This window comes from Paralichthys olivaceus, chromosome 13, assembly GCF_024713975.1.
Source record: "Paralichthys olivaceus isolate ysfri-2021 chromosome 13, ASM2471397v2, whole genome shotgun sequence".
In the NCBI taxonomy this organism is placed as follows: Eukaryota; Metazoa; Chordata; class Actinopteri; order Pleuronectiformes; family Paralichthyidae; genus Paralichthys; species Paralichthys olivaceus.
In genome coordinates this window covers 14,387,422-14,414,139 of record NC_091105.1, presented here as the reverse complement: position 1 = coordinate 14,414,139, position 26,718 = coordinate 14,387,422, and the positions used below count along the sequence as shown (strand labels likewise).

Sequence of the window (26,718 nt, the reverse complement as noted above, 5' to 3'; positions counted from 1 at the left end):
ATTTAACTGGAGCTGCTGTTTTCTATCTGACCTGGAAGAATCGGACACCTGCATGAAGAACTAATCCCTCTGTTCTCCTGTCTGCTTAACGTCTCACATAGTTTTGACTATTTTATAGTTTTCTTGGCCTTGTTTGCTTTATTCTCTTCCCTACTTTTGACTTTTCTTATTGTACCATACAATAGTATGATTAATTTGGGGGAGGTACTGTAGGACGTCTTGCTGTTTTCTTTTAGTGTACCGTCTTCTATCCTGTCTCCTCTTACAGCCACAGATAACCTTTGCTCTCCTCCTCTTATTTTCTGTAAGCCATTGTCTGGTTTCTCACTCTCACCCTCACCTTTATCTTCTTTTCTCAACCATCCTTCTCTCTTCGTCCTTCCATCGCTCTCTATGTCTGTGTTTTTCCTTTCCCGCTCACCACCACTGAGCTACCATTCCGCAGGGATATCCTACAACGTTTTTTATTCATAAGTAATCAACACATAGCTTTTAAACCATAAACTTAACTTTTGTGCAGTAAAAGATTTTCCAGAATCCCCGTTAAAAAAAAAAAGTTGATCATAAGCTCATTTCCGACTTAACTGCTACCTCCACCAAGGAGGCTATGTTTCCGTCTGTCTGTTAATTAGCAGGATAACAGACAGATGACCACGAAACTTGGAGGGAGGATGTGGATGTGAAATAGGTCAGGAAAGTGGGAGTGGACGCAGAAATAAATCATTCTGTAACATTGTGAAATAGGGTATTTTTCAACGTTTTCATCCGCAGTTATTCATTCTTTAACTGTTTCATCATTTTGGCTCATCAGTTCTCCTGAGGTTTATTAAAGTAATGGTCAAGAGCAGTTTTTTTAACAATATGCTTTTTACCTATTTTCTTTTTTCCTCTGTTCAGTTTTTCACTTTGGTACCAATAGTGAAACTTCAGGGTCAGTTTTTGCTGCGTATGGACATTGTTAAAAGATGAAACCTGGCGACTTTCATTAAAAACTCACTGTATTTCTTCCTTGTATTGATTTTTTTTATGTGAAATCTATATTACAGTGAGATGAGTTAAGTACAAATGAAGATTAGCTGTTACTCACTGTGCCATGACATGAACTATTGACTCTGTGTTCCAGATGGTTTTCTGCTAAACTCTGCTTTTGTTGACAGTTGTATAGAACATGTATTTATGCTTCTGGCAAACTGAATGTATTCAAACGATATATTTGATCCGTCATATGAATGTGAAATCAGAGCCATGCAGATGCATCTAAAACAAACAAGAGAACTATCTGTACAACTGGATTCTGTGGATGCAGAGCCCAAGGCTTTTTAATACAAGTATTGTGTCGCAGTAGCAGTAAACCCTCAGTTTAACACTAGCTGAGTATTTCTCTCCTCTCAGTTGATAAACCCCTCCAGCTCTCTCGTGCACCTCTCAGTGGGTTTTCAGTCTCCAATTGATGGTTTGGCTGCTCTTGAGATGCTGCAGGGTCTTTGCAACCTGTCTGTGTGACCCCTTAAACATCATGCTCTCTCTCACACACACATATACTTATACACTACATTGCATCTTTTTGTCTCTGGAGCATCCTGTCATAAATTTCTCACACCTGAACACTTGTATATTTCTTTTCTTTCTAAAAACTTTTCTTCTGATCTTGTTTATTCAGCTTCTTGAATAGTCCCACTCAGAGACGCATCTCAGTAAATCTACAGTTATCTATCCCTGACTGTAACACCCATCAAGTGTAAAGTCAATCCATGTTCATCAAATCATCCAGTCTGCATGACTTTTAGCGTACATTGACTTTTTCATAAAACCTACAACAACAGAAATGGGTGGTTACAGTGACAGACGGACAGTGAACGAATGAGTGAATGATGCAATTACTCGGGCATTTGGTTCCTCCCCACACCTCCCAGCATGAGGCCCGTCATTGGCTAGAGCTCCTATCAGCACGCTCACTCATCATATTAAGGTGGATTTTTTAAATAATAGGTAAGCAATTACATGTATAACTGAGTTTACTATATTACAAAATCAATTCAATAATATAATAGACTATTCTGCCTAACAGACTTTATTTTAAAGGAACTCCAACTACTACTTACTCCATTTGTATTTAATTGTTGATGATTTTTTTATAGGGACATTTCCATTTAGGATTGTCTTATTGAGGGTCACTTTTCTACATCCAGTAGTTATTTCCATTGTAAGTTAGTAAACACCAGCATCAGTGAAATACTTAAAATGCACACACACACAAACACACACTTCATATACTGCAGACAGTAGACAGACAGTCTCCCACCTCTCATCTCTGAGCCAGGCCTCAGGAACACAGCAGCGCCCACCTGGAATAGTCTGGCCTCGCTCCCTGGTCTGCCCTCAGGTGCTGTGCAGCATGTGTGTGTTTGTGTGTCTCTGCGCGAGATGAAGAGACAGCGCAGGAAAACAGTGTGCTCTGTATATAGACGTAGGAATTTGTATTCAAGTTTCCCCCTCTCACATAACCCAATGTTTTTTTTCCTCCTCTTTAGGTATGGAAAGGCAGACTTCTGCTTCTCTTTGTTTTCTTTGTCCTGAAATGCTCTCATGAAACTGAGAATGAAAAGATTCTGGTTGTCTTTATCTGGACCTGCTTTCTAAATAATGTATTTTGCACATGAATAGAAAAATAATAAGTAGACCCTTTTTTGATTTACTGTATTTTCCAATTTCTGTCAAAGCTGCACTCGACTATCTCTTAGTTCACATCAGTCAGGAAGCAAACTGTAAACACTGCAAGGAGAAAGTTCTTGATGTACATTCTAAATATATTCAGCCGGTAGAGATGAATACTGTAATAATTAAGTTAAAGAATTACGTGTTTATCTCATTTCCCTTCTTGGTTTTAATTTGAAAGAACAAATGTGTTTAAAAAATGCACGAGTCAGTGAAATAGTGTGCACAGGTCCTGAGAAAGAAACAAGAAATGACTACATTCATACCTGTAAATTATACAACAGACATATTTTTACAGCACATTCCTCAGTCAGACAGTCACTGTGCTCGAAACCATGATTACTGTCACAAACACACAAACTGTAAGATCTCACACAAGCACACTCACACTTAAACGTTAATTAATTCTAATACTGGCACCCATGTGCACACATAAATATGCATATTTCCTTTCTGATAATAAAAATTTTAAAAAAAAGTGTTATTAGTGTTAAAATGTGCCACTTATTTAACAATTGCCTTTTCTTTTCTGAATAAGGTTACAAGCAGTCTCTTGTACAAAGCAGCAGTATTATACTGTCAGTACTTTAATGGTGATTTCTTTTCTCTTTTTTAGGTTGAACACTCCCTTAATTACCTGGAGATCCAGGGGATTGCTTGTAACAAGCCAACACAGGTACAGACAGACCAACAATAAAACAGTCTGTATTTTGAAATAAGCTTTTAGCCTCTTGATGACAAAAAGATCAATACGACTCTGCATTAGATAGTGCCTGTCTACACAACATTTTGTAAGTGGGACACACAAACCATAGGAGAAATAACAAAATATCTTGAATGTGAGTATAATCCCTGAAAAAAAGAATTTACATAGGAGACAGTGAAATCTGTCCTGGGGCTCAGAAACGATCTGGTTTGGATTTTCTTCCATCTGGAGAGAGCTTCCATTTGGCTTTTTGACCAGAGCTGGCTCGCTGTCAGTGAGAAGGATCTACCTACAAAATATGATAATCTGTCACTAACTACACTGTTCCTGCAGCTGAACCGCTCCCCCACTCGTCTCAGGAGATGTGTCCTCTTAATAACTGCCTGCTGCTCTCCTGTACCATCCAGGATTATGTTAATTCTGGCCTATAGAGGAGGCACATATCAACTTACATGAACATTTGCATAATTGTAGTCTTGGTAAATGTTGTTAAATCTAGACTTCATGCAAAGATGTGAGCTGTAGATGTTTGAGTGGACAGATGGTGATACTATTATTCTTGTTATTTATATTATTGTAGGGTAAATCCTGTAGACAGGCAGAAAAGTGGAATATGAAATTAGAGCCCGGCTTATATGGATCTTTACTAATATTTGGGAGTAAAAAATTGGGTGGATATATATTTTTGTAATTGAGGTTTGATATTTTACACCATAAACTATTATAAATAATTATAAACCAAAATAAAACACAAATACAACCAAATATATAACACTTAAATGAAGAAAATAAACACATTTTTCCATAGAAAATATAAACATAAGTTTTCTGAATGTTTATCATATTAGTACATATCAGCAAACACAAACATAGATTCCGATATTGGCAGATTTGTTTTGGAAAAGCAATAAATCAGTTAAGAAAACTATAAGCTTTGGAGACAGAGGGAAGTATCATAGGAAAGTGTCTGTTTTCATACAGTAGATTAAATTTAGAAATAGACATGTACTTGATGGAAATAAAGAAATTAATGATTTAGTTTCTTATGCGATAAATAGATGTGGTTGAAGCGGGTGCAGGTGGAACAATGGCCGCTGGTGTGAATCACTGATCAGTGTTGTGTCCTTCCAGCTGCTGATAGAGTACGAGCGTGGCTCCTTCTCCCTGAAGCTGCTCTCGACAGAGGAGGTCAATGAGGTGGTGGCTCACATAGGAAACTGCCTCGTGAGGATATGTCCTGGTTTACCACCCAGGTGAGTGTGTGTTACACAACAATTCATGCTTCTCTTCATAGATTCATTGTGATGTTATTGTACCAGTCGTGTTGGGATGTGAACCAATACTATACACAACTGATGTGTTTAATGCACATGTGAATCTGATGAATGCATTTAGATGTTAAACCTTAAATCTTCGTCTTGTGAACAAGACTTTGACTTGACTGATCGGCTGACGTTTATATTTTTGAGCTGCAATAAATTAGTACTCAGTTGTTCAGCTCTGATTGATTGCCTCCATTGACGAGTCAGGCAGTGACAAAGTAGCCCGGAGCTTCTTGATTGAAACTTCTTTAAATAGAGAGAGATATACGTTTTTGCAAATGTCACCAGCTGCAGAATAGAAACAGGATGTCACATTTTCATTCATCTTCTCTTCTCAGTAAAGTGATGAAGAAGCTTTGTATGGAGCCTCCTGACCGGCTGACCTCTCTGCAGACTCTGTGGGAGAACAACAAGCCTGCGGAACCTGGACCCTGTGGTAGGAACTTGTCACCTAATCCCATTTAGGATTCAGATTCATTTTGTATCCTAATGGTTCAATCACATAGTGAGTTGACATCAGGGTATAGACGTTTTAGAGCCCAGCTGATAAAGTGGTTGCCTGATAATAGTTATACATTTATGTTTGCATTTCACATGAAAAAAAAATCTATTTTTTCTTGTACTATTTATTTGGTTGTGTTTGTGTTTCCTTTATATTTATAGTTATTCATCATAAAGTGTATGGTTAAACTAAAATACCCTCAATTACATTACATCTCTTTGTCATAAGGGTCCGATAACTACATCTTAAGAACCTTGCCCTTACCCCAAACTCCATAATGATCTGACTCTAGTAGTTTTACATGTTGTATTTGAAGAATTGTGGTTTGTGTATTAAATTGTTGTTGAGCTAGTTCTCCGTGTGTTGCAGGTGGGTTTTCTCAGATGTACAGGTGTGTGTGTGACTGGTTGGGGCTGCTGTACAGAGAAGAGGTGCAGTGGGTCAGTATTATTTATATTTGTTTGTACAGTGTCCTGGTTCAACTGTGCTTCAGTGCAATTCGATCCGTAACATAAACCTGCAGAAAACCCTTTGATAAAAAGGATCAACTTAACATGACATATGTGTAGTAATTTATTTTGCATAAGATCTTCTCCATGTTCTCGCCTCTTCTTGTCCAAACAAATGATTTTATCTGCTGCTTACATCTGTTATGTGCTCCGTCTAGTTTCTTGTCTCCATGTGACTCATTAACAGATACTTCTCTAAATAAAAACTTGTTTGTTGATATGGTCTGTGATGAACTGTTCCTCTTGCAGGATGTGGACACCATCTATTTAACACAAGACACCAGAGAACTCAACCTGCAGGACTTCAGCCATCTGGAGAACAGGTGAGATAAAACGTTACCAAAGCAAAGCAATGCAATAAATCACAGATAAATGCCATGTGGTACAAAACCAAAGACAGGAGAAAGGGGGTATTGTTGTTGTGACATGATTTATTTTCTATAGCAAAAATGCTGAAGTCACTTCCCAGTCTCAGGTTGTACTGAGGAAGAGGAGTGTTTAATTGCTGCTGTGACCTTTTCTCTGTTCCTCAGGGATCTGGTGGCCATAATAGCTGTGCTGGAGTTTAACCAGTGGTTCACCAAGCTCTCCACCAAGGACTACAAACTGGTCAGTTCCTGTTTTCACCATCTTCTTCTCGTACCCCATTCCATGCTCAGTTTCTAACCACTGCCTCCATGACTCTGTCCTTTTAAACTGAAGAGGTGGTGCATCTCTCTTTATCACCTCTTAAGGCTACATCCATACTAATACGTTCGTGGAGAGTCCCAGTGCTTTCCTTTCACCATTTTTGTTTCTCATTCAATATTTTCTGTAACAAAGCAACCAACTGCAGAGATGACAGTCTTGTTTACATCAGCATGCATATGCCCAGTGTACGTGAATGGTTATGTGATCTGCATTTTCAGCTGTGTTCATACGGATGGGGATTATTACTGATGCGTGGCTAAAATGTTTTTGTGGATGTAAACTATTAGTTTTAAAACATTTACAATTAAATCGTAATGATATGGATGTAGCCTTAGTGTCCCATTATAGAAGAAGATTCACAGCACATACAGTATATTAATGCTACCACATCAGCATGATGGATAAACTGTATAGTATAGCTGCCGGAAAATGACAAGATAATTCAGATTTAATCCCATCTCAGAGTTAAGTAGTGTCACTGTGGATGTCAGGTTCTTATCTATTCCTGTCACTTCAGTAAAGGTTCTGCTTTTCACTGCCTTACTGCACTTCTGCTTTTTGCTTTATATAAAGTTATGTTATGCAATAGAAATGTCTTGTGATATCTGGCCAACATCGACATACACCTAAATATGTTTCACATCCTGTAAGACTAAGACAAACAGCAACAATTCACATTTGAGAAATTGAGCCTAGCATCTTAGCTTAAATGGAGACGGCTGTGCTGGAGAGGGTTTTCCACTTACTAGAGGCTCGGTGGTTTGATCCCCGGCACCACTTTGGGCAGGGTACTGACCCTAAATTGCCCCTGACTGCTGTGCCGAGAGTATATGAATGGAGGGTGATTGAAAAAGTGCTGAGTGTGTATAGGAGCACTGAATGATTGTGTGTGTGAATGGGTGAATGTGAATTGTACTGTGAAGAGCTTTGAGTGGTTGATAATACTGGAAAAGATCTTAATAAATACAGTCACCATTTACAGTTTATCATTTAAAGATTATTAAAATCACAATATTCAACTTGAACTATTTATTGATAGTATCTGTATCCTCATGTCCTTCTCTATCTGCATTCAGTTTCCCATGCATGCTGACTCCCTCCACTCTACCTTTGCCTGACAGTGATAATAGCTGCATGAATCTGACTGTACAGAACATTTTCCCCTTTGTTTCAGTTTTCTGTCATCCCTCGTGCGTGTTGACTGAGGATCAGTCCTGTGTTCTCGTGCGATAAGACTCCTAATCCTAACGAGACAAAGGGCCTCAAAAGTCTCAGGCTGGTGCCCCTTGCAGCGCTCCATTACTGACTCTGTGTCTTCAGGCTGCGCTCGGTCTCACCACTTACCACACGCAGCTTCCTCAGTCCAAATAATTATCTTCTTCCTCGGTCACAGGCTACCCCTTTTGTATTGAATTTTAAAATCCGGCCTCCTCCCCATGCCATGTGCATATTTAGTTACACAAGCAGGCACATGTGCAGCCTGTGTCTAATGTGTCTCTTTTTTAATACCAGATTAGTGTGTACTATAACAGAGCAGGGTTTTGTGATGGGAAGATTTGAGTGGAGATATTTTCACTTGTTCTGTAGTGTGAACTTTAGTGGTTGTCAGAGGAGTTGAGAATTTCTGACTTCAACAAACATGATTATGAACTTCTCAGACACAGGCACAGTCCTTGTGCCCGTGTCTGTTAACCAACTCGCAAAATCTCTCCTCAAAAAGTTCTGCCATTGTTGAAATGTCTTCCTCATTCCTTGTTTTCATCTTACATGAACTACTGGCTACACTGCCCCCCCTCCACTATTTGCGGTGCACATATTCGTAAGCTTTCAGTAGACTTACACAAATACAGTGAAATGAATGCAGAGTCTAAACACAAGGCTCCGTCCGTTTCTATCTATGTTACGTTGAGCATAAACAAGCCTTAAATGGAAGAGGGGAGAAGTCCAATGAATGAAGAAGAGATTTAAAGAATGGATGTTTGGTAGACAGAGAAGAGAGGAGAGAAACAAGCTGGGGAAACACGTGTTTATTTTCCACAACCAGCAGCATGTCAGTGAATGTTCCTGCCAAATCTTGTGACGGAAGTTCAACGCAAGTGCAACCTCGTCCGCCATCATCAGCTATCATCTGTGGTGGTAAACCACACAGTCACACTAGGGATTTGTGAAAACATGAGTCTGTGGATCATGTTGAACTAGAAACAGTTAGTGAGGGGGGGGGGGGGGACGGTAAATACACAAGCGTGAGGTCGAAAGTGCACTGAGTCTAACCAGCTCCACACAGATAAGGGATATCTCATTGTAGTGGAGTGGGCAATACAACACACACACACACACACACACACACACACACACACAGCCGGCTAGCACAGTGAGGGATTATGCAGCTCGTCCTGAGTTCAATCAGTCTGTTTGTCTTGTGGCCTAATCAAGATGCTGCGCTGTCAATAGAGAGTAGAAGAAGACGAGGTGAGGACAGTGATAAGAGGACAACTTACTTTCTAATTACCTCATGGTCTAAAAGTGTTTTTAGGTGTGTGTGTGCATGTGTGTGTGCGCGTGTGCGAGATATTCCAGCAGAACCCAGGCACAGCATGACAAGGCTTTTTTTTTTAATGGGCATTAAATGGTGCAGTCCTCACACTGACGGTGTCACCCAGCAGTCTTGTTGTGACTCATGTGGAAAATACAGGCCTCTTTGTCCACTCTCTCCCTCTAAGGCCACAACCCACTGCTCTCGCTCCTCTTTTCCTCTATTTCACCCCTCGCTAACCTCATATCTCCTTTTTCTCTTTATTATGTCATCCCTCACTGCCCTCCATCACTCTCATTCCTCTCCTGTCATACTCACACTTTCACAGAGTAAACATGTGAACAACAGTCCCTTTCTTCTATCTTTCTCTCGCTCTCCTTCCATCCCCTCGTTCTCCCCCTCCATCGCTTTAGATAACATTGTGGGACAATGTTGCCAGTGTTGTGGCCGCACCAAGAGAAACAGTCCCTTATAGCAGGAATGTCAGTCCCAAAGAATAACAACACAATACAATGAGCCACTAAAGTTATTACGATAAAAAATGTTTTGTTGTGAGTATTAGGATGTTGTGTGTGTGTGTTTGTGTGTGTGTGACACAGCACACGGTGAACTGGGTCAGTGAATATCTGGGTAAAGCACAGAAGTCCAACTGCTGAATTTTTAATTTTTGTCTAAATATGAGTGCCCGCCGCTCCCTCGACTCTCCTCCCCCCCTCCGTTGTGCTGTGACCACGGAAGCGAGACTTTCTACTTTCCTAAGTGTCCAAACTCTCCTCTCACTCTCTCCCCAGTCTCTGCTTGTCACGCATAAATGGTTTTTAAGTGGAAGAGAGAGACTTTACTTATACCCTGCTGTTTTTTTTTTTTTTTAAAGAAACGTTCTACTCTACAGCTCTAATGAGCATAAATGAACAGATTCCCAGAGAGTTTTCACAGCGTTCGGCTCAGGAATCACGTCTCAGAAGTAAATTCCTCTCGTATTCCCATGACCTTGAATGTTTCAGTACAAACTTTTTTTCTCGTGAATGTTGTGAATATTGTTATTTTGTTGATGTGCTCTGTTACATGTGACATCTATTGCACCTCTTTCCACCCTGGAAGAGAGATCCTCACTTGTGTGGGAGATTTCTGTGTTTATCCCCTTGTTAAGTTTTTTGGCAGTTTTCTCCCTCTAGTTGAGGACTAAGGGTGGAGGATTTGTGAATGGGCTAAATTGTATTTAATTTGAGATGAGACTGTGGTTCTGAGAGTGAGACTCTCATTGTATCTCTCCCATATCACTCACACTATCTGCTGTTTTAACAACACAAAATTTTGTCCTTTCAGTATCGTTTCCTGATTTCTCTTTTTGATAAGTCTATAGACAAAGAGGTTAACTGACATCTGTGTGTGTATTCAGTCTGCAGATGTGTGTGAGCAGATCCTCAGGGTGGTGTCTCGATCCAGTCGACTGGAAGAGTTGGTTCTGGACAACGCAGGACTCAAAACGTAAGATGATCTAAACAATTAAAAGTCATTTAACTTGGAATGAACAGTACACACATGATTCAGTCTTGGTTTGGTTCAGTGGGTGACGATACCTTTCAGTAAGGGACATGTAGGAGACAGGTTTTTTGGAGATTAACCCATTCTAATCCCCTTACCCTCTGAAAATGCAATACTGAATTGCAAGATTTTAAAATAAAATCTGTATAACTTTACTTGGTTCAGATTTTGTGTGATTACACTTCATACAATATCTAATAATTGTAATACATATTTATAAGAGCGGAAACAAAAACTACCAATGAAACTACTGTTTCATAACTGAATATGTTCAGACGCACCGTTGAATCAGACAATTTATAGTTAAAAGATTTCAATTTTTTACATAAACAATCGCAAACTCTGGATTCTTGTTCAGTTTGCACATATAGCTGTTTAACAAGATTTTTATTGCACAAATAAAGTCAGTCTTTTACCACAGTTCCAATGTAGCATTTCAATACACCCCCGTTCATCCCTGCTTTTGGGTGTAGCCGTGTAAGAATAAAGCGCTTTGATAGGTTCCACGTGTGCAGTTCACTGGTCATACCCGCATAATGGAAACACTCTCTCATACTCTACAGTGACTTTGCCCAGAAGCTTGCTGCTGCTCTGGCCCACAACCCCAGCTCAGGACTCACCACCATTAATCTTGCCAACAACCCACTGGAGGACAGAGGTATGATATCTGCTCTGATCCAGACTAATGTGCTCATCCCTGCTCTATTATTCTATTATACTTTACTTACAATACAGCTTCCCTGTAAATGTTAAGAAATAAAACTGAACCATTATCAGGCAACACGAATAATTCTAAATATCATGTGTGACAGATAATTCGATCGTTATATTTCACTTACAGATTATTAAATAGATTATTTATACATTCTACACTGTATGAAATACTGTGCCGCAGTCCGTCAGAGGTACTGGGTGTGTTATTACGCTGTATATGTACAAGTTAGATTTCCTTGTCCCAGTGCAGTGAGTTCAACAAGTTTAATATTTCATCAGCTCCATCCCAAGACCTGTCGGTTTATCCAGGGCACATAAATTAAAGATACATTCCACCAAATATTTCGGCGGTGGCACGTAAACATACAATAGATTTCTGGGGATAGACAATCTCTGGATTATTTGTCCTTATGTAAAGTTTACCACAGGGATCCACTGAATTGCTAGAAGAAAATAAAGAAGCTTGCAGAGTACACAGTGCACTATGTACTGTAATACAAGTGTTAACCAGAAATGAAACACCTGCGACATTGTGGATCAAGGTGAAAAGTGGTTTTGTATTTAAAGAAAGTTGTTGCTGGCTGTGTGAAAAGAGCTGCAGCAGCCCCTTGGGAGATGATTGACAAATTGAAAATGATTGTTTCTGCTTCCCCTCTCTCGCTGCAGGTATCTCCTTCCTGGGAGCTCAGTTTGCCAAACTTCGTACGGGGCTAAAGCATTTAAACTTCTCCAAAACCTCACTATCACCCAAAGGTACGTGACCTCCCCCCTTGTGCTTTGTGATCAGCAGGATTTTCAGTTTTTTCTAATTCACTCTCTCCCCCCTGCCATCTGATGTAATTCACACTTTCCACTAATCTGATTGCACCTACCACTGGGATGCTAATGACTCTTAATTATTGCACGATAAACACTGAGCGTGGGAGCCTGGGGAATGAAAAAAAAAAAGTATTTGTATTGTGTGGTTGTGCAAAGACAATCTGTTAACAGCATACCAGTTTTCAATAGCCCAAAGTTCTTTGCACGAGAAAGTAAAGACCTTTAATGAAAGGCTCTGACAAGGCTGCAGAGAATCATCATTTCTAAATTAAGTGCTGATCTTATCAACATTCACTTGCAGGTAAACTTTCCTCTTGGTTCTGTTCCAAAGTAAATGTTCCTGCACCAGGTACCATCTGTAGTGAGCCACTGTAAACACGCTTTGCTCTCAGGCGATCAATAGAGAGCATATATCATATTCCACAGAGCAGGGTTAGTGCTGCTTTAACTGAGCCCTGCTCATCTCCGCTAACGGCCCAAACCCTCCAGAAACCCCCAGCGCTCAGAGCAAGGGCAGAGGATTGAGGACATTTTATTACATTTTTACTCCGATTTATTTTTGTGTGGCTTTAAATTCAGCTGATTAATCATTAGAGATGTTTTGATTTTCCATTATTGCCAGATTCTGATACCTGGACTCAGCGTATCAGCTGATACTGAGTACTGATCCTGTACCAGTGCATTTAACAATATATATTGTATATAATATATATACTAACCCTGTATGGAAGTGGTGATTGCTATCATTGATTTATGACTTGGCTCAGGTTAAACTCTTTATAAAATTGCGAGGGTTGTCATTTGCAGCTCGGGAGCCACCCCTCGATAAAATCTTGCACATGGTTCATGTTGCAGATTTACTTGTGGGACCTCCTTGTGTGACATGTTGCAAAATTGCTGATATTTTAGCTGGATCTGGCTAATGCTACACTCCCGGTGATCACTTGTTCACAAACATGAGAAGGCCTGACTCTCTTCTCTTTCCATTCACTCAACATTCTGATCCTGTTCTTTCCTGTCACTGCTCATTTCCTCTGCCATTTCCTTCAATATGCTGTCAAAACATCAAGGGAGATTTGAGGGTTGAGATATTGCTGACATTGCTTCTGTGTGTGTGCCTGCATGTGTTTGTTGTGTGTGTGTGTTTTAGGGGTGAACAGCCTTTGCCAGTCACTGAGTGCCAACCCGTCCATCTCCAGCAGCCTGGTCCATCTGGACCTCTCAGGGAACATCCTCCGAGGGGACGACATGCAGGTATACACACACACACACACACACACACACACACACACAGTTACTAATCCATCTCAGACCGGTATCAATAACACTTAATTGATTGAAAGAGTTCAGTGCTGCAGTTATGTGGAGACCTTTGTCAGACCCTTATTAATCACTCTGTGGCAGAGCATCCACTCAGGTCATCAGTCCTCAGAGCACAGATACAGAGAGGTGGCAGAAAGTCTTGATACAGAAAATCAGATACAGTCACACCCATCAGTTTAATGTATTGTATTTTCGGCTGGACAATAAATCATGATACATTTAGAGGTGCTGGTAATCAAGAGTTTGTTATCCTACAGAGCCAGGCTAACAATTTCCCCCCATTTCCAGTCTTAATGATAAGCTAAGCTAACCGGCCACTTATACTTTATCACCATCCAACAAGGCAATGTTTGAAATATTCAAATTTGAATTAGAAGTGATGAGTGGTCAAGATGTTTGGAAAATAACTGTTAATCATAAAACATATCATGAGACTTAGCTGAAGATTTAAAAAAAACAACATAGAATCTGCAGGAGTGACAGTGCCATTGTTTCCAGAGGAGCACATCAAACTTTCCAACTTTGATCAACAACACACGAGTCGTACAGATGAATGTCCATGTCCGTCCACATCTAGAAGGTCTCATCCTCCAGCTCTCTAACACTGTGTGTTGTTTTCTAGCATTTCTGCCACTTCCTTGCTCAACCCAACAGCCTGGCGACCCTTGACCTCTCCAACACTGACTGCTCCTTGGACCAGGTGAGTCATGTGGCACGTCCGTTTTATAACCAGTCCAGAGGAAGAAATGAGTAAAGAGATACAGTATAAAACAATGAGAGCTCACATTCACAAGCTGAGTTGTGTCTCATTAAACAGCAGTGTGAAACGAGGCGGCCATCAACATCTATGTAGGAGAGAATTTAATCTCACAGTAAATCTGTGTTGCTGCCTGTGCAGTGGTCTGTATACTGTATGTGATGTATTGATGTGGGTCAGAGAGCCAAACACTGCGTATTGATTAGTCTGAGATGTAGCCAGCTGTCAGCCTGTCACTGCAGATATTGATGAGCTCTTAAATCATTTTCTGTCTTGGTCACGTTCAGTCAGCTGTAAATATGTTTGCACATTTGTAAATACACAACAGGGTTGGGAGGTGCAGTGAAAAAGAGTTTGTAGTAAAAAATGCAGATGATATTTCAACATTTTTAAAATGTTAGAATGTAATTCAAACTCATAAATCAAAGAAAACCTTTTTGCTCACATGTGTGTGTTCTCCAGGTTTGTTCTGCTCTGCTGCGAGGTTCAGTCCAACACCTCTCTGTTCTCAACGTGTCAAAGAGTGTCTTCCCTCACCGGTGAGAACCCATCTGGATTTTACTAACAACCTTGTTGTTGTCATACCGCGACCTCGTTCTTCCAAGGTTTAAGGATCAAGTGCACATTTTTCAAAAAAGTTTCAAATACCACTGGAAATTTTGCAAATGCGTCAGTTGAAGGTCGTCTGAAAACAATGTATTATGGGAGAGGAAGTTAGAGTTCAAAGGCACAGCTGTGGATGTGATAGTGTTAAATAAGAGATTTTAGAAATGACAGCACCAGCCACGTTAAGAGAATGACCAATCAACTGTCCACTCAGTCCCTAACTGCTTCTTTCTGCACTCTCCATATTAGTTAACATGCAAATGTTTTAATGTAAAACTAGTCAGAGATCTGTTGTTCCACAGATCCAATGGGAGATGGGCATTTGTCTTTATTAACCATTCAGAGTTGCTTATTGTGTGTACAGTGAGTTTCTTTCACAGTGTATACTGTATACTGTGGTCGTCTGTGCCAGTTTAATGCAAGTGTAAGTTTACTTTAGCCCTGAAATTCAGATTTGATCAGACCTGACTGTTTTAGCCATGAATTCAGTCTGTGTGCTGGTGTGTGTGACCCCTGCTGGTGGCAACATGCTATCACAGGCAGGACGAAATACAGGATGTGTGCTCCTTTTTGTTGCCTGTTTAGGACATTGTGTGTGTGTGTGTGTGTGTGTGTGTGTGTGTGTGTGTGTGTGTGTAACAGATGGGCGGTTGAAGCAGTTGTCTTCCCGTCATTATCTCTCTTTCCAGTTTGTCTCTGGGGAATTGAGGACTTCATCAAGGGGTGAGGGCAGATGATGGGAGGGGGGTGCAGAAGAGGAGGCAGTAGTGTAGTATAAGTGGAGGGAAAGAAAGGTAATAGAGCTAACCGGAGAGTGTGGAGGTGTGACACTGAGTTTTACTCTCTGCCTGGGACTCTGTTCCATTTTGTGAATCCCTGCTGTGTGCTTTTTGTTGAGTTAAAATCGTTTCTTTACGAGTAGGTAAAACCTAAATGTGCCACGGACTGAAGTCGGTCATCTGTGTATCCATCTGGAATTTATTTCCTCCTCTCTTTCTACAGGAAAGGCAAAGAGGTGCCTCCATCGTTCAAGCACTTCTTCAGCAGCGCCCTGTCGCTCAGCTCCATCAACGTGTCAGGAACCAAGCTGCCACCAGAGGCCCTCAAGTGAGACGACGATTCATTCACATTTAATACGTCTTGACGAGAGGCTTCTTCTCTCCCACAGTCTTTGTTCTTCATGTTCCTCGTCTTATTTTTCTACACACTGTATATGTATATCACTACTTCAAAACTTTTAAAGCTATAGTGAAAACTACACTTGTCCTGTCAGCTTATATCACAGAGAGCAGCTGCTGAAGCTCACAGCCAACAGGGACAAATACATTTATATATAATCAATATAATAATATAAAGCAATGCTCCTTTAGTCTCTCTCTGTCTCATATTATCTCTTTTAACTGTCTGTATCCTTATTGTTTCAGAGCTCTTCTGCTTGGTCTGGCCAGTAACCCCAGTCTGACAGACGTGTCTGTAGACCTAAGCTGCTGCGAGGTGAGACCCACAGACGTCATCATAAACATTGTGCACGTCATCATAAACATCGTGCACGTCGTCATTTCACCTCATGAATTTATTTTATCACACATCGTGATATCTTTTGCAGAGCGTACATTTGTACATGAGAGATCATTTTCTTTTGGCAGTTCATAGGATTTTTACTTGTTGGGGTGTGTGTGTGTGTGTGTGTGTGTGTGTGTGTGTGTGTGTGTGTGTGTGTGTGTGTGTGTGTGTGTGTGTGTGTGTGTTCATAACCCAGATGAAAGCATTTCTTGTTTAATTTTGCAGTGGAGCTTATCAATGTGTGCGAGACTAGTAGGAATCTGGGAACTTTTTCAACGGTGTTCACAATGAATTGTAAATGAATGACGAGAACACATTCGTGTTAAAATTAAAATGTCAATGTGTCAAGTGAAGGCACTGACTCTCATTAGACATGACTCAAGTGTTAAAAAACATATCACCAGTGGTGAGGCATGACACCTCCTGCAGCAGCCGCAGCTTTGGTTCCGGCATGGCCCTTAGTTGCATGTCTTCCCCCATCCTCTCTGAGGAAATGTAAAATGGCCCCAAAAATATACAAAATAATCTTTACAGTATTCTGTATATTTATCACCCAATGCAATGAGAGTGGTGTTTTTCTGATCAGTTGCAGTATGTTGAACCTAGATCCCACAGCTCATTCACTGCACGATGAAGCTGATGATAATGCAGGCAAACATGCACAGTGATGCGGCTACACAGTTTAATTGCTGTGCTGCAAAATACAGTTATTAAAGACTAAACCTGGTGGTGCAGCTTTGTATTCTTTCGATTTTAGTCCTTTATTAATCATGTTTTCAGTCACATTTCTTTAAGTGCTGTTATCAGCTAAAGTTTGGTGAGTGCTGCTTGTTTTTATAGTTTTGGTGTCAACAATCAATTCAATGCAATCAGCATTTTTAGGATCCACTCCAAAAGCATTTGACAGGCCATCGACACCGTTAAGAGGCTGTATAATGGAATAGTTGGCAGACAGCAGGCGGGGGCGGAGAGGGAGAGATGAACGAGGGAGGGGAGGATGAGGTGAGGTGGGGGATGGCTCGGTTTCCCTCTGTAATTGTTTCATCACAACTGTCTCACACACACACACACCCCAGCCCCTCGTCTGCACCCCTGCTCGAACAGATAAAGAGAGATAAAAAACAGAAGCTGCGGTGGTGGATGGAAGGGTGGAGGGAGGGATGATGCGTTCCATCCTTTTTTTCCCGAAGCTTTAATGAAGCGTTTGGTGGGGGCAGCCCAAAAATGTGCAAAATAAGGACCGTGAATGACTCCCCGATGAGTGTGTTTGTGCAGTTGTGTGCACATGTGATGCGAGTGTGTGTATCTTGGAATAGAAGAATGATCATTAAGCATCTGTGTGTGGTTTTTTTTTTGTTGGTAATTGTTGGCTTGGCTCTGACATGCTCTTCTCTCCCCCTAATGCTTCTCTAAGCTTGGTCATTGTGTAAGTACCAATGTACTCACTCTTCATAATTAACATTTCATTCATTCCACTTTTCATTTGCACGTCTGCTTTCTTCTCAGCCTTTTCTTGTTTGCGGAGCCCATTTTCCATCAGCATTAAGAAATGAAATGAATAAACCTACAAAAAGCTCCCAGCTGCAGTTATACTGGATGATCAGTGTTATTTTAAACTGTGACATTAACATGTTACATCTCAAACACTTACACGATTCCTTAGTTGCATGTTTCACCTGAAGAGTCCTGTAGATCTTTTATTCCGAAACTGTCTGATTTGTTGCCTTTAAAGGTTTTTAGATTTCTGAATGTTGTGTTTGCAGCAGTGCAGCAAGTTAGAAGTTAAAGTGGTAACTCATGGCGAGATCTGCTATTCTGCATTGTGTCTGATGTACTGTGAGTTTAAAGTTCAGCCCCTCTGTCTTTTCAGCTGCGCTCAGGAGGTTCTCAAATCCTTGAGGGTTGTATAGCTGAGATCCCAAACATCTCCAGTCTGGATATCTCTGACAACGGTGAGAGGACCGTGCAGCGACTGAGCTTTTCAACCCTGATTTAAAAATCAGTGGAATCCTATAGCTGCCAAACATCAGCAGAGATCAGCCTCTCGTATTATCCTTTCTAATCTTTTTCTGTACCTCCAGGCCTGGACTCAGATCTGTCTACTCTGCTGGTGTGGTTGGCCAAGAACCGCTCCATCAGACACCTCTCCCTGGGCAAGAACTTTAACAACATCAAGTCAAAGTAAGCATGCAGAGCAGGAGGAGGGACCGAACACCCATTTTACACCAAAATTAGACGGTTTACACAGGTTTTTTTTTTTAAACGTTGGTAAACTGTCTGTTCTTGTCTTTCTTCAACCTGACTCAGAAACCTCGCCCCGGTCCTGGACAGCCTGGTGCACATGATTCAAGAGGAGGAGTCGGTGAGTTTTTACATCTTACTGTATGCTGTTCTTTTTTGATGGCTGTAGCCTGGTGGTAACAGAGAACGACCTCCAGACAGACAGTATCAGCAAGCATCTAACCAGTTGAGACTCGGCCAGCTGCTCCACAGCTGACCTTTGACCTCTGCAGCAGAGGGTGGTGCGAATAGGATTTCCCTACATTGATCAAAATGAAGGGAAGCCATGGGGTTTCTGAGAGTTGCACGGAAATGTTGATGCTATTTGATAAAAATGGATAAACACTGTAGGTGTAACTTTTCTATTAAATCTAGTGTAGATGTCATTTGTTTTGAAATCGCAGTAAGTGAGTTGTTGGTGGGTTGTTACACTACAAAGAGAAACCTCATGTGAGCAACTCATGGGATTATAACTGTAATCTCTACATATCACTGGCTGCTTGTGATAAGCATCTCCACAGTGTTTATCAATGTCTAAAGGGATATTATATAGATATTAAAAGACTCATTTTCATCCATAGTAATATGTGATAGAAAACCTGCAGTGAAACAAAGCGGCCCTCTCCTTCCTGTCCCTCGATCAATCCCACTCGTTTTATCTCTCTCTCCATCATGGGAGCTGTAAGAGATTTTGTCCTGGTGCCTGCTTGTCTTTGTCTCTCACAGTGCTGGATGTGCTAGATTGATGGTCTCTCTCTCTCTCTCTCTCTCTCTCTCTCTCTCTCTCTCTCTCTCTCTCTCTCTCTCTCTCTCTCTCTCTCTGTGTGTGCGCATGCGTTTTCCATAAAAAGGTGACAGTTTGTGTATGAGCTGGTTATCTGGCTGTGCACATGGATACTGGAGCTCAAAAAGGGAGAGAGGATGATTCCGCTGATTTCCAAATGTCCTATAAATGTAGAAATTGTGACTTTAGGGTTGTGCTCACTGTGCAGTTGCCACCTCCAATGTCGAGAATTGGGCAAACAAGGATTGCCACAGAGCAGCGTATAGGGGCAGACAGTGTGAGCCTCCCACATCTTTCCATATAAATATGATTTTTTTCAATGAATTATTTCAAATACCTGCATCTGACTGAAGGTAAACACAGAATGTAGCCACGAGGAAAGGCTTCGTAAGGACAGTGATCACAGAAACACCCCATTTTCCAAAGTATTTCATCTTTCAGAACAGTTCAGATAAAGAAGATCAACCACCACTGTGAAATGACCTGATAGTTGTCTACCAAAGACATATGTTATTATATTTAGTTCTTTACTCAGAGGGAGCGAAAGCCTTATGGGTAAAGAAACCTATGGATTAATATATGGGGTCCAGGGTTATGTCAGTCAGGACATTGACCCAGATGTTGATCACTACAATGGCTACAATCTGTGTCAAAAGGCTAAAAAATTCTAGAATTAAAAAAAGGTTTCTTGTAATATGCGCGGACAGCTGATCCCTAATAGTTTGTTGTCAGAGATTTGTTTAGACCAGGGGAATAATATCTGTAATGTGCACAGTTTGTCTGCATGTAAAATCATTTATTCAACAGTATGTTTGTTTTCTTTTTCTGCTGTGCCTCTTGAAGAATGGTCAAAATAAAAATGAATAAATAAGAGAGTAAGAGACAGAGCTCCAGGCGTCACGTTTACCCTGTTGTGTTTCTGTCCTGGCTGGAGTCCAGACACTCGCTCCAAGCTGCCAGAATATAGACACACAAACTCTATTTTATTATTAAGCAGGAATGTGGTTCAATAATTCACCAAGTTTACTCTCCACAAATTAAAAGAAAACCTCATAATTAATTAACAGAATTAACAGCGCTCGAACGTCTAATTGACAATAATTAAAACAGTTAAAGAGTGAAAACCTAAATTAGTTAGAATCTGCAAAAAGAAATTAAGAAATTGCTTCACCATAGAGAAAACATAAGTATTAGCATGTTAAAAAAACACCAGGATAAATGCAACTGCACTTTTGCCTGCACAACGACGATAATAGCAACTCTTTACTGTTGATCATCATAATAATACCATGGTCTCCTTTGTAGAAGCTGCAGACTGTAGTGGCGTGATTACAAGTTTCATTTCAGTATTAAACACAAATCATCATTTTATGGGAAGACATTAAAAAGGTTAATTTGTCTCCAGGACAAGGTCACTTTCATTTGCGTGTCTTGGGTTATAATTCCAAATTTTCCTGCTTTTATTAAACTACACGTATCTGCGTTTCCAGCTTGATGATTTCACAATCTTAATGATTTACAACGCCTGGAAAAATCGGAGCTCCTGTAAGTCGTTTGCTTTCGCCATAGCAAGGGCTGGAAATCACTTTATCACTCTACTCAATACAACCTACAGGTTTTGGCGTCGTAGACTTCCTTTCCTGTGCTTTCACTTCAACAACCAGATGTTACTAAGCTTTTTTAGTAGGACACAGTTTTTATTCTTAAGGGGCTGTGTGTGTGAAGATGTAGTTTCTTCTTTACAACACTCCACAAAGAATTAGCTACAGCGCCCACTGGTGCATCATCTTGTACTGATGTTTAATGTCTGCTGTGTGCTCCATAGGAACACATCCAGACACTAAATAATTCTCTCTGCACTCATTTTCTGTGTATACAACCATGTTGATGCACAAATCCATGACTGCCAAAAGTCATCTAAAAACCACTGAGCTGACCGAGCTTATTGGGTATTCTGTGTTATTTTGCACACAAGTGCAATTTCATAACAAAACACTCACTGTGTTAATCTATGTGAAGGTGAGAGTCTCCTCCTTAAGTCGTAAAACATGAAGTAACGTCATGTTTTTTCATATTGGATTTGGTGAAGTACACAGTTTATTAAGGTATGTTTGATTTAGGGGGTCTTTTGGCAGAATAATATTATTGTTATTATTCACGGTTATATTTTCATGAGTATAATCATCTGAAACAAAGGATTGTTGTTTCCGTTTCGTTAGAATCGCTCATGCATCTCCATCTCTCTATAGTAGCCCAAATTGGACAAACCTTGACTCTGGAGACACATGTTTGGGATTTGAAGCGACGAGAAGGGTTTTCTGTTGGCTGCAATCTGCAACACTGCCACTAGATGCCACTAAATTCTCCACACTGGGCTGGTAAACTTCCCAACACTATACAAGATGAGCGAACCTCTGCCAGCTACATCAAAACATACAGTTTATGTTACTGCATCAATAGTAATACTTTAAATTGACAACGTATTGTATCTATAAAGTTTGTTTTATACTCAAAGTACTTTTTTTAAGCTGAAGTATCATTCATTTTAAAAAGGAATGAATGAGTCTGGCTCAACAGGGCGACTTGGCAGCCGGTAAAATGAGTGGCCTGTAGAAGGCAGATCACAGGAGTCTCCAGCTGTGTAAATGTTACGCATCACAGAGCAGCTTGCATGTGCTGAACAGACGGACGCTGTCGGGGATTTGTAAACCCATGTATCACTCTCACATTACAAAGAAATCCACTTGATCTTCTGATTCCTTTTTCCCCCTGAAGTTTTGAATGATGATAACGCATTTCAGATAATTCACAGAAGGCTAGACCCTCTCATAAAAGTATAATTTGTTCAGGACCCCCCTGAAAGACAATACAGTTTTATAAGTGGTATAATAGAAAAAGAGTTAGCGTTGGATTATGTTGAGCTTTTATGTTTAGTTTTGGTAGAACTGTTCATTATTACAGCTTCACCTTATAGTTTGTATACAGAGTCTTTTGTAATGGTGTTGAAGTTAATGTGAACTCTGACTGCATGGTCACACTTACATCCACACATTCACAGGACACAGGCACTGAAACAGCCGGCTCTTAAAGGAGTATTAATTCCCAGTGTCATGAATTACGTCTCCCTCTGTATACTCACTGCTGGTGATGCCAACACATACAACTTTAGGGCTTCTCATCAATGCTGCCACTATTTAGTAGCCTGCAGGTTGCAGTAAAACCCTCAGACTGTCCCACAGCACCGTCAATGACACACAAGAGTCAGCCGCAGCATAATTATATTTTATCTCTTCTTCTCATAATTTAAAACCCATCTCAACACTTTTCCTTTCTCCTCCTCTTACCTCACATGTCCTCCCTCCACCCTCCTCTCCGCAGCCCCTCACCTCTCTGTCTCTAGCAGACTCCAGACTAAAGAGCGATCTGACCATCGTTCTCAACGCCCTGGGCAGCAACTCCTCGCTCACTAGACTCGACATCAGTGGCAACGCCATGGGGGACATGGGAGCCAAGATGCTGGCCAAGGCGCTGCAGATCAACTCCAAACTCAGGTCAGTACACAATGTGTTCAACGGGTCACAGTGGAAGACATGTGACTGTTATGGGCCGTCTATAGAGGAGACGGGTCAAATAAAGTGTTACCAACAAGATAAAAAACAGACAGACAAGTGTAATTGTAGTCTATCAATCATTTACATATGTAAGTCCCTTATATATATGTAATCACAGTCACGTTTTTGTCTGCGTTTTTATTTGTTTTGTTTGCTTATTAGCAGGAATACGCAAATACTCCATCAGGGGGTGGATTTTTTTATTACTTTCTTTACCATTGTAAGATAAGGAGTTTTTCTCCTTGGACTGTTTGGCCTTGGCGAAAATGTGTACTTTTCATTGAGCTATTGATTTTTAGGGTTGGTTGGAGTGCACCTCTAGTAATATTGCATGGTAACAAAGAGACATTTGCATTGTCATTTGAGCCTTCGTGCTCAGAGACCCATGCAAATGTCTTGTCATGACTAATTATTTTGATCTTTTGTGCTTTGTACAGGACTGTGATCTGGGATAAGAACAACACCAGCCCTCAGGGTCTTCAGGATGTAGCAGCTGCTCTGGAGAAGTGAGTAGCACTGTCTCTGTTGTTTTATTTGCGAGTCCTTGTGTATATGTTATATAACTGTATGTTGATGACTCTCTACTTGTATTCCAGTTGAATGAAATCAAATAATCCAACAAAATCTTAATCCTAACAGTGTGCATGCACTGTAGTTGCTCTGGTGTGTTACACGCTGAGGGGATGAGTTGTTTAGCTGTCGCTGCTCAGATGTCAGTCTGCCTCATGCTGAGCGGGAGGAAACCTTTAGGTGTGTGTAGACAGGGAGACAGGAAGCCGGAGAGGGGAGAGGGAGTGACACACACACAGGGAATACGACAACAAAGGAAAGATGCTCAGACTCAGAGAAAGCTAGAGACAAAAAGTCAAGGCTGAATAAATCAGATTTGTGTCTATTGTATGTTCTGTCTGTATATCTAAAGGTTCAATATTCTGTGTGAGTGTGAGGGTAAATTTACTTCTGGGACACATCTGTTCATCCTCTGCCTCATCTCCTGTCTCTGTTTATCATATTCTCCCAGCAGCACAGCTCCCTATTTCCTCTCTGACTCCCTGTATTGTATTATTGAAATAACAATTTTCATCTGTTCATTTTGTGTGTGTGTGTGTGTGTGTGTGTGTCACACTATGTGCGCTCATGCATGGTATTTTATTAGCATTAGTCAATTTCCCCATGTCTCCTGTGTTTGTGTTTTCTATGCATTCTTTAAAGGTTATCAGATGTTCCATCGAACAAAATCAATGTTTCTTCTTTCTGTGCTATTATACCTTCATTTTTCTTTTTTCCTCCTTTCATTCCTTCCTCTCCTCCACCGTGATATGAATATTAATACCATTTGGTGACCTCTCTTTCAAGATCAGTGCCCTCCAATGGTGTCAGTTCGCTGCTCTGTAATACAGCAGTGTGATAACAGCTGGGGGGTCGGGCCACATCTCAGCCTTGCTACCACACACACACACAGACACACACACACACACACACACACACACACACACACATAAATACATACACACGCCTAAATATTCCCTTTTTTCCAAAGAGGTTTCAGTGTTAATTCACACCCAGTATCTTTAATTAATCAAGAAGCAGACACAGTTAGTTCAGTTCATGTAGAAATCTGATCAAAGGTATCAAATGTCTCTTTGATTCTGTGGTGACATAATATTTGTAAAACTGTAGGGAGGGTCACCAGCTGTGAATTCATTTTCACCACATGATGTTGTGATAAGAACCTTGTTAGACCTCAGATCTGATTTCTCTTGGGCTGAACAAGACCACCAGCATTTCCTCTTACATCTTTTCCTTCATTGATGAAAGAACAATATCCTGTTTAACCTTTAAAGCACATACTCACTGTATATGTTGTGGTTGAATAAGAATAATGAATGAGCAGCGGACATTTCACAACTCAGAACAATGATTTGTTCAAATGCATCAGGTTTTTGAAATGGTCTGTCACTGATCCTGTGTTTCTGTCTTTTTTCTTTACTCAATGATGTGACCTAACTGTGTTATAATGTCCTCTGGCTGTGTCCATTAGAAACTTCACCATTCGATTCATGCCCATCCCCATCATCGATGCCTCTCAGGCTCTGAAGACCAGTCCAGACAAAACAGAGGACGCCTTGTTAAAGGTACACTCATAGTTTCCATTTGTTCCTCCTCCTCTTGTCTATGATCTGTTGCTGTTTTCATAGTGTTTAAATCATTTATTTGGTTTTATTCTAATGACTGTGGTTTGGTTTCCTCCCTCAGATTGAGAATTATATCTACAGGAACCACGAGACCAGAAAATACCTACAGGAACAGGCTTATCGGCTTCAGCAGGGCATTGTCACCACAACTACACAACAGGTCTGTGAGACACACGCACACACACACAGACACACTTTTTTCATTGAACTATCAAGCAACTCTTAAACCACCAAGGTGACAGCAACATTTACATAATGTGATAAACAAGCCTTGTTATCCCTCCGAGCTAATGCATACTAATTATGCTAATAATGTTATTAGATTGCCGTGACCTGTGAATTCACCTCTTCTAAGCGTGTGACAGAAGTTAACGTTATCTTTGGCCTGAGTTGACAGCTGCCTGTACCCATCACAGACGTCTTCACCATGAGGACAGGAGGTGTTGACACAGTGGAGAGATGTTACCTCAGAGCGCAGAGTGAAAGAGAGGAGCGCTCACTCTACAGCTACTTCCGGGGAAAAATTAATTTCGACTTAACAAATCTCATTCGACTGATTGGAAATCAGATGGATATAGAAGACGTAGAACTGCAGTTGCTCTTAAATGTCATTAAGACACATCAGTTACTGTATCAGGACATCAACGAACCCTTCTGGGCTTTTGACTTATCACATAAAAACTCTGTCTTGTTGTTTTTCAGATGATTGACAGGATTTGTGTGAAGGTGCAGGACCACCTGAACTCTCTGAGGAACTCGGAGACGGACGCTATCTTGGAGGACGTCAGGTCAGCAGAGAACCTCATCAAAGACGCCAGAAATTCTAAAACGGTGAGAAAAGTGACTTTATCTTTTCTAGGATGGTAGAATGAATAGAAGTAGTATAATATGATTTGACCATGACACAAAAATACATGGTATGCAGAATTACTCTGCATTTATTGTTTGTTTTTTCTCTTATAAGTCTATAACTGTGTCCATGTCGTCCTCTTCGTCCCCTCAGCTGCTTCCTCACCTCTACCACCTCGGCTCAGCGTCCAGAGATGATGCAAACAGCTCCTCAGTGGGACCCATCCAGGAGAAACTGGAGTCTATGGCCGGGGAGGTGACAACAGTCATGGACCAACAACTCCAGGTAGAGATACAACATAAGCTGAATACCTGTTAAACCTAAAATCTAATACTAAGAAGGGGTCGGAGGTTATTATGATAAAATAAAATGAACTATATTACATTATGATAACAAAGTTTGAAAACATGGATGCCACCTGTCGACGCTGAAAGTTAACCATCCAAACTTTTATCAGTTACACACTAGTTGAAATAAATTGACCCGCCTTCCTATCCTCACTCCTTTCAGACTCTGCTGGAGTCCATGGTGGACACTGCAGAGTCCCTGTGTCCCCACGTGATGAAGAGAAGTAATCTTCGTCCAGAGTTGGTGAAGACCAGCTCAGCCAAGATGGTTGTGCCCAAGAGCTTTGTCACCAAAACGCTCCTGGAGCAGTCGGGGGTGGATATTATCAACAAGCTCAGGTGTGTGT

General features: G+C 40.8%; 1 protein-coding gene across 6 annotated transcripts in view; it reads left to right on the top strand.

Annotated features, from left to right (window-relative positions):
- The window catches only part of LOC109632194 (F-actin-uncapping protein LRRC16A), a 63,110-nt gene that overhangs the window by 26,650 nt on the left and 9,742 nt on the right, over positions 1–26,718 (top strand). For 3 of the 6 annotated variants that reach the window (XM_069537189.1, XM_069537187.1, XM_069537186.1), the window contains exons 4-28: positions 3,332–3,391; positions 4,553–4,674; positions 5,082–5,179; positions 5,615–5,685; positions 6,004–6,077; positions 6,288–6,363; positions 10,377–10,465; positions 11,086–11,180; positions 11,903–11,989; positions 13,206–13,309; positions 14,001–14,078; positions 14,598–14,674; positions 15,744–15,848; positions 16,166–16,235; positions 17,719–17,730; positions 18,175–18,256; positions 18,386–18,485; positions 18,612–18,666; positions 22,747–22,919; positions 23,417–23,485; positions 25,021–25,114; positions 25,236–25,334; positions 25,877–26,005; positions 26,178–26,309; positions 26,535–26,710. In XM_069537189.1, the coding sequence (XP_069393290.1) occupies positions 3,332–3,391; positions 4,553–4,674; positions 5,082–5,179; positions 5,615–5,685; positions 6,004–6,077; positions 6,288–6,363; positions 10,377–10,465; positions 11,086–11,180; positions 11,903–11,989; positions 13,206–13,309; positions 14,001–14,078; positions 14,598–14,674; positions 15,744–15,848; positions 16,166–16,235; positions 17,719–17,730; positions 18,175–18,256; positions 18,386–18,485; positions 18,612–18,666; positions 22,747–22,919; positions 23,417–23,485; positions 25,021–25,114; positions 25,236–25,334; positions 25,877–26,005; positions 26,178–26,309; positions 26,535–26,710 (2,327 nt within the window). The remainder of the gene's footprint in view (positions 1–3,331; positions 3,392–4,552; positions 4,675–5,081; positions 5,180–5,614; positions 5,686–6,003; positions 6,078–6,287; positions 6,364–10,376; positions 10,466–11,085; positions 11,181–11,902; positions 11,990–13,205; positions 13,310–14,000; positions 14,079–14,597; positions 14,675–15,743; positions 15,849–16,165; positions 16,236–17,718; positions 17,731–18,174; positions 18,257–18,385; positions 18,486–18,611; positions 18,667–22,746; positions 22,920–23,416; positions 23,486–25,020; positions 25,115–25,235; positions 25,335–25,876; positions 26,006–26,177; positions 26,310–26,534; positions 26,711–26,718) is intronic. The other 3 variants (XM_069537191.1, XM_069537190.1, XM_069537188.1) reach the window with 1 other exon arrangement.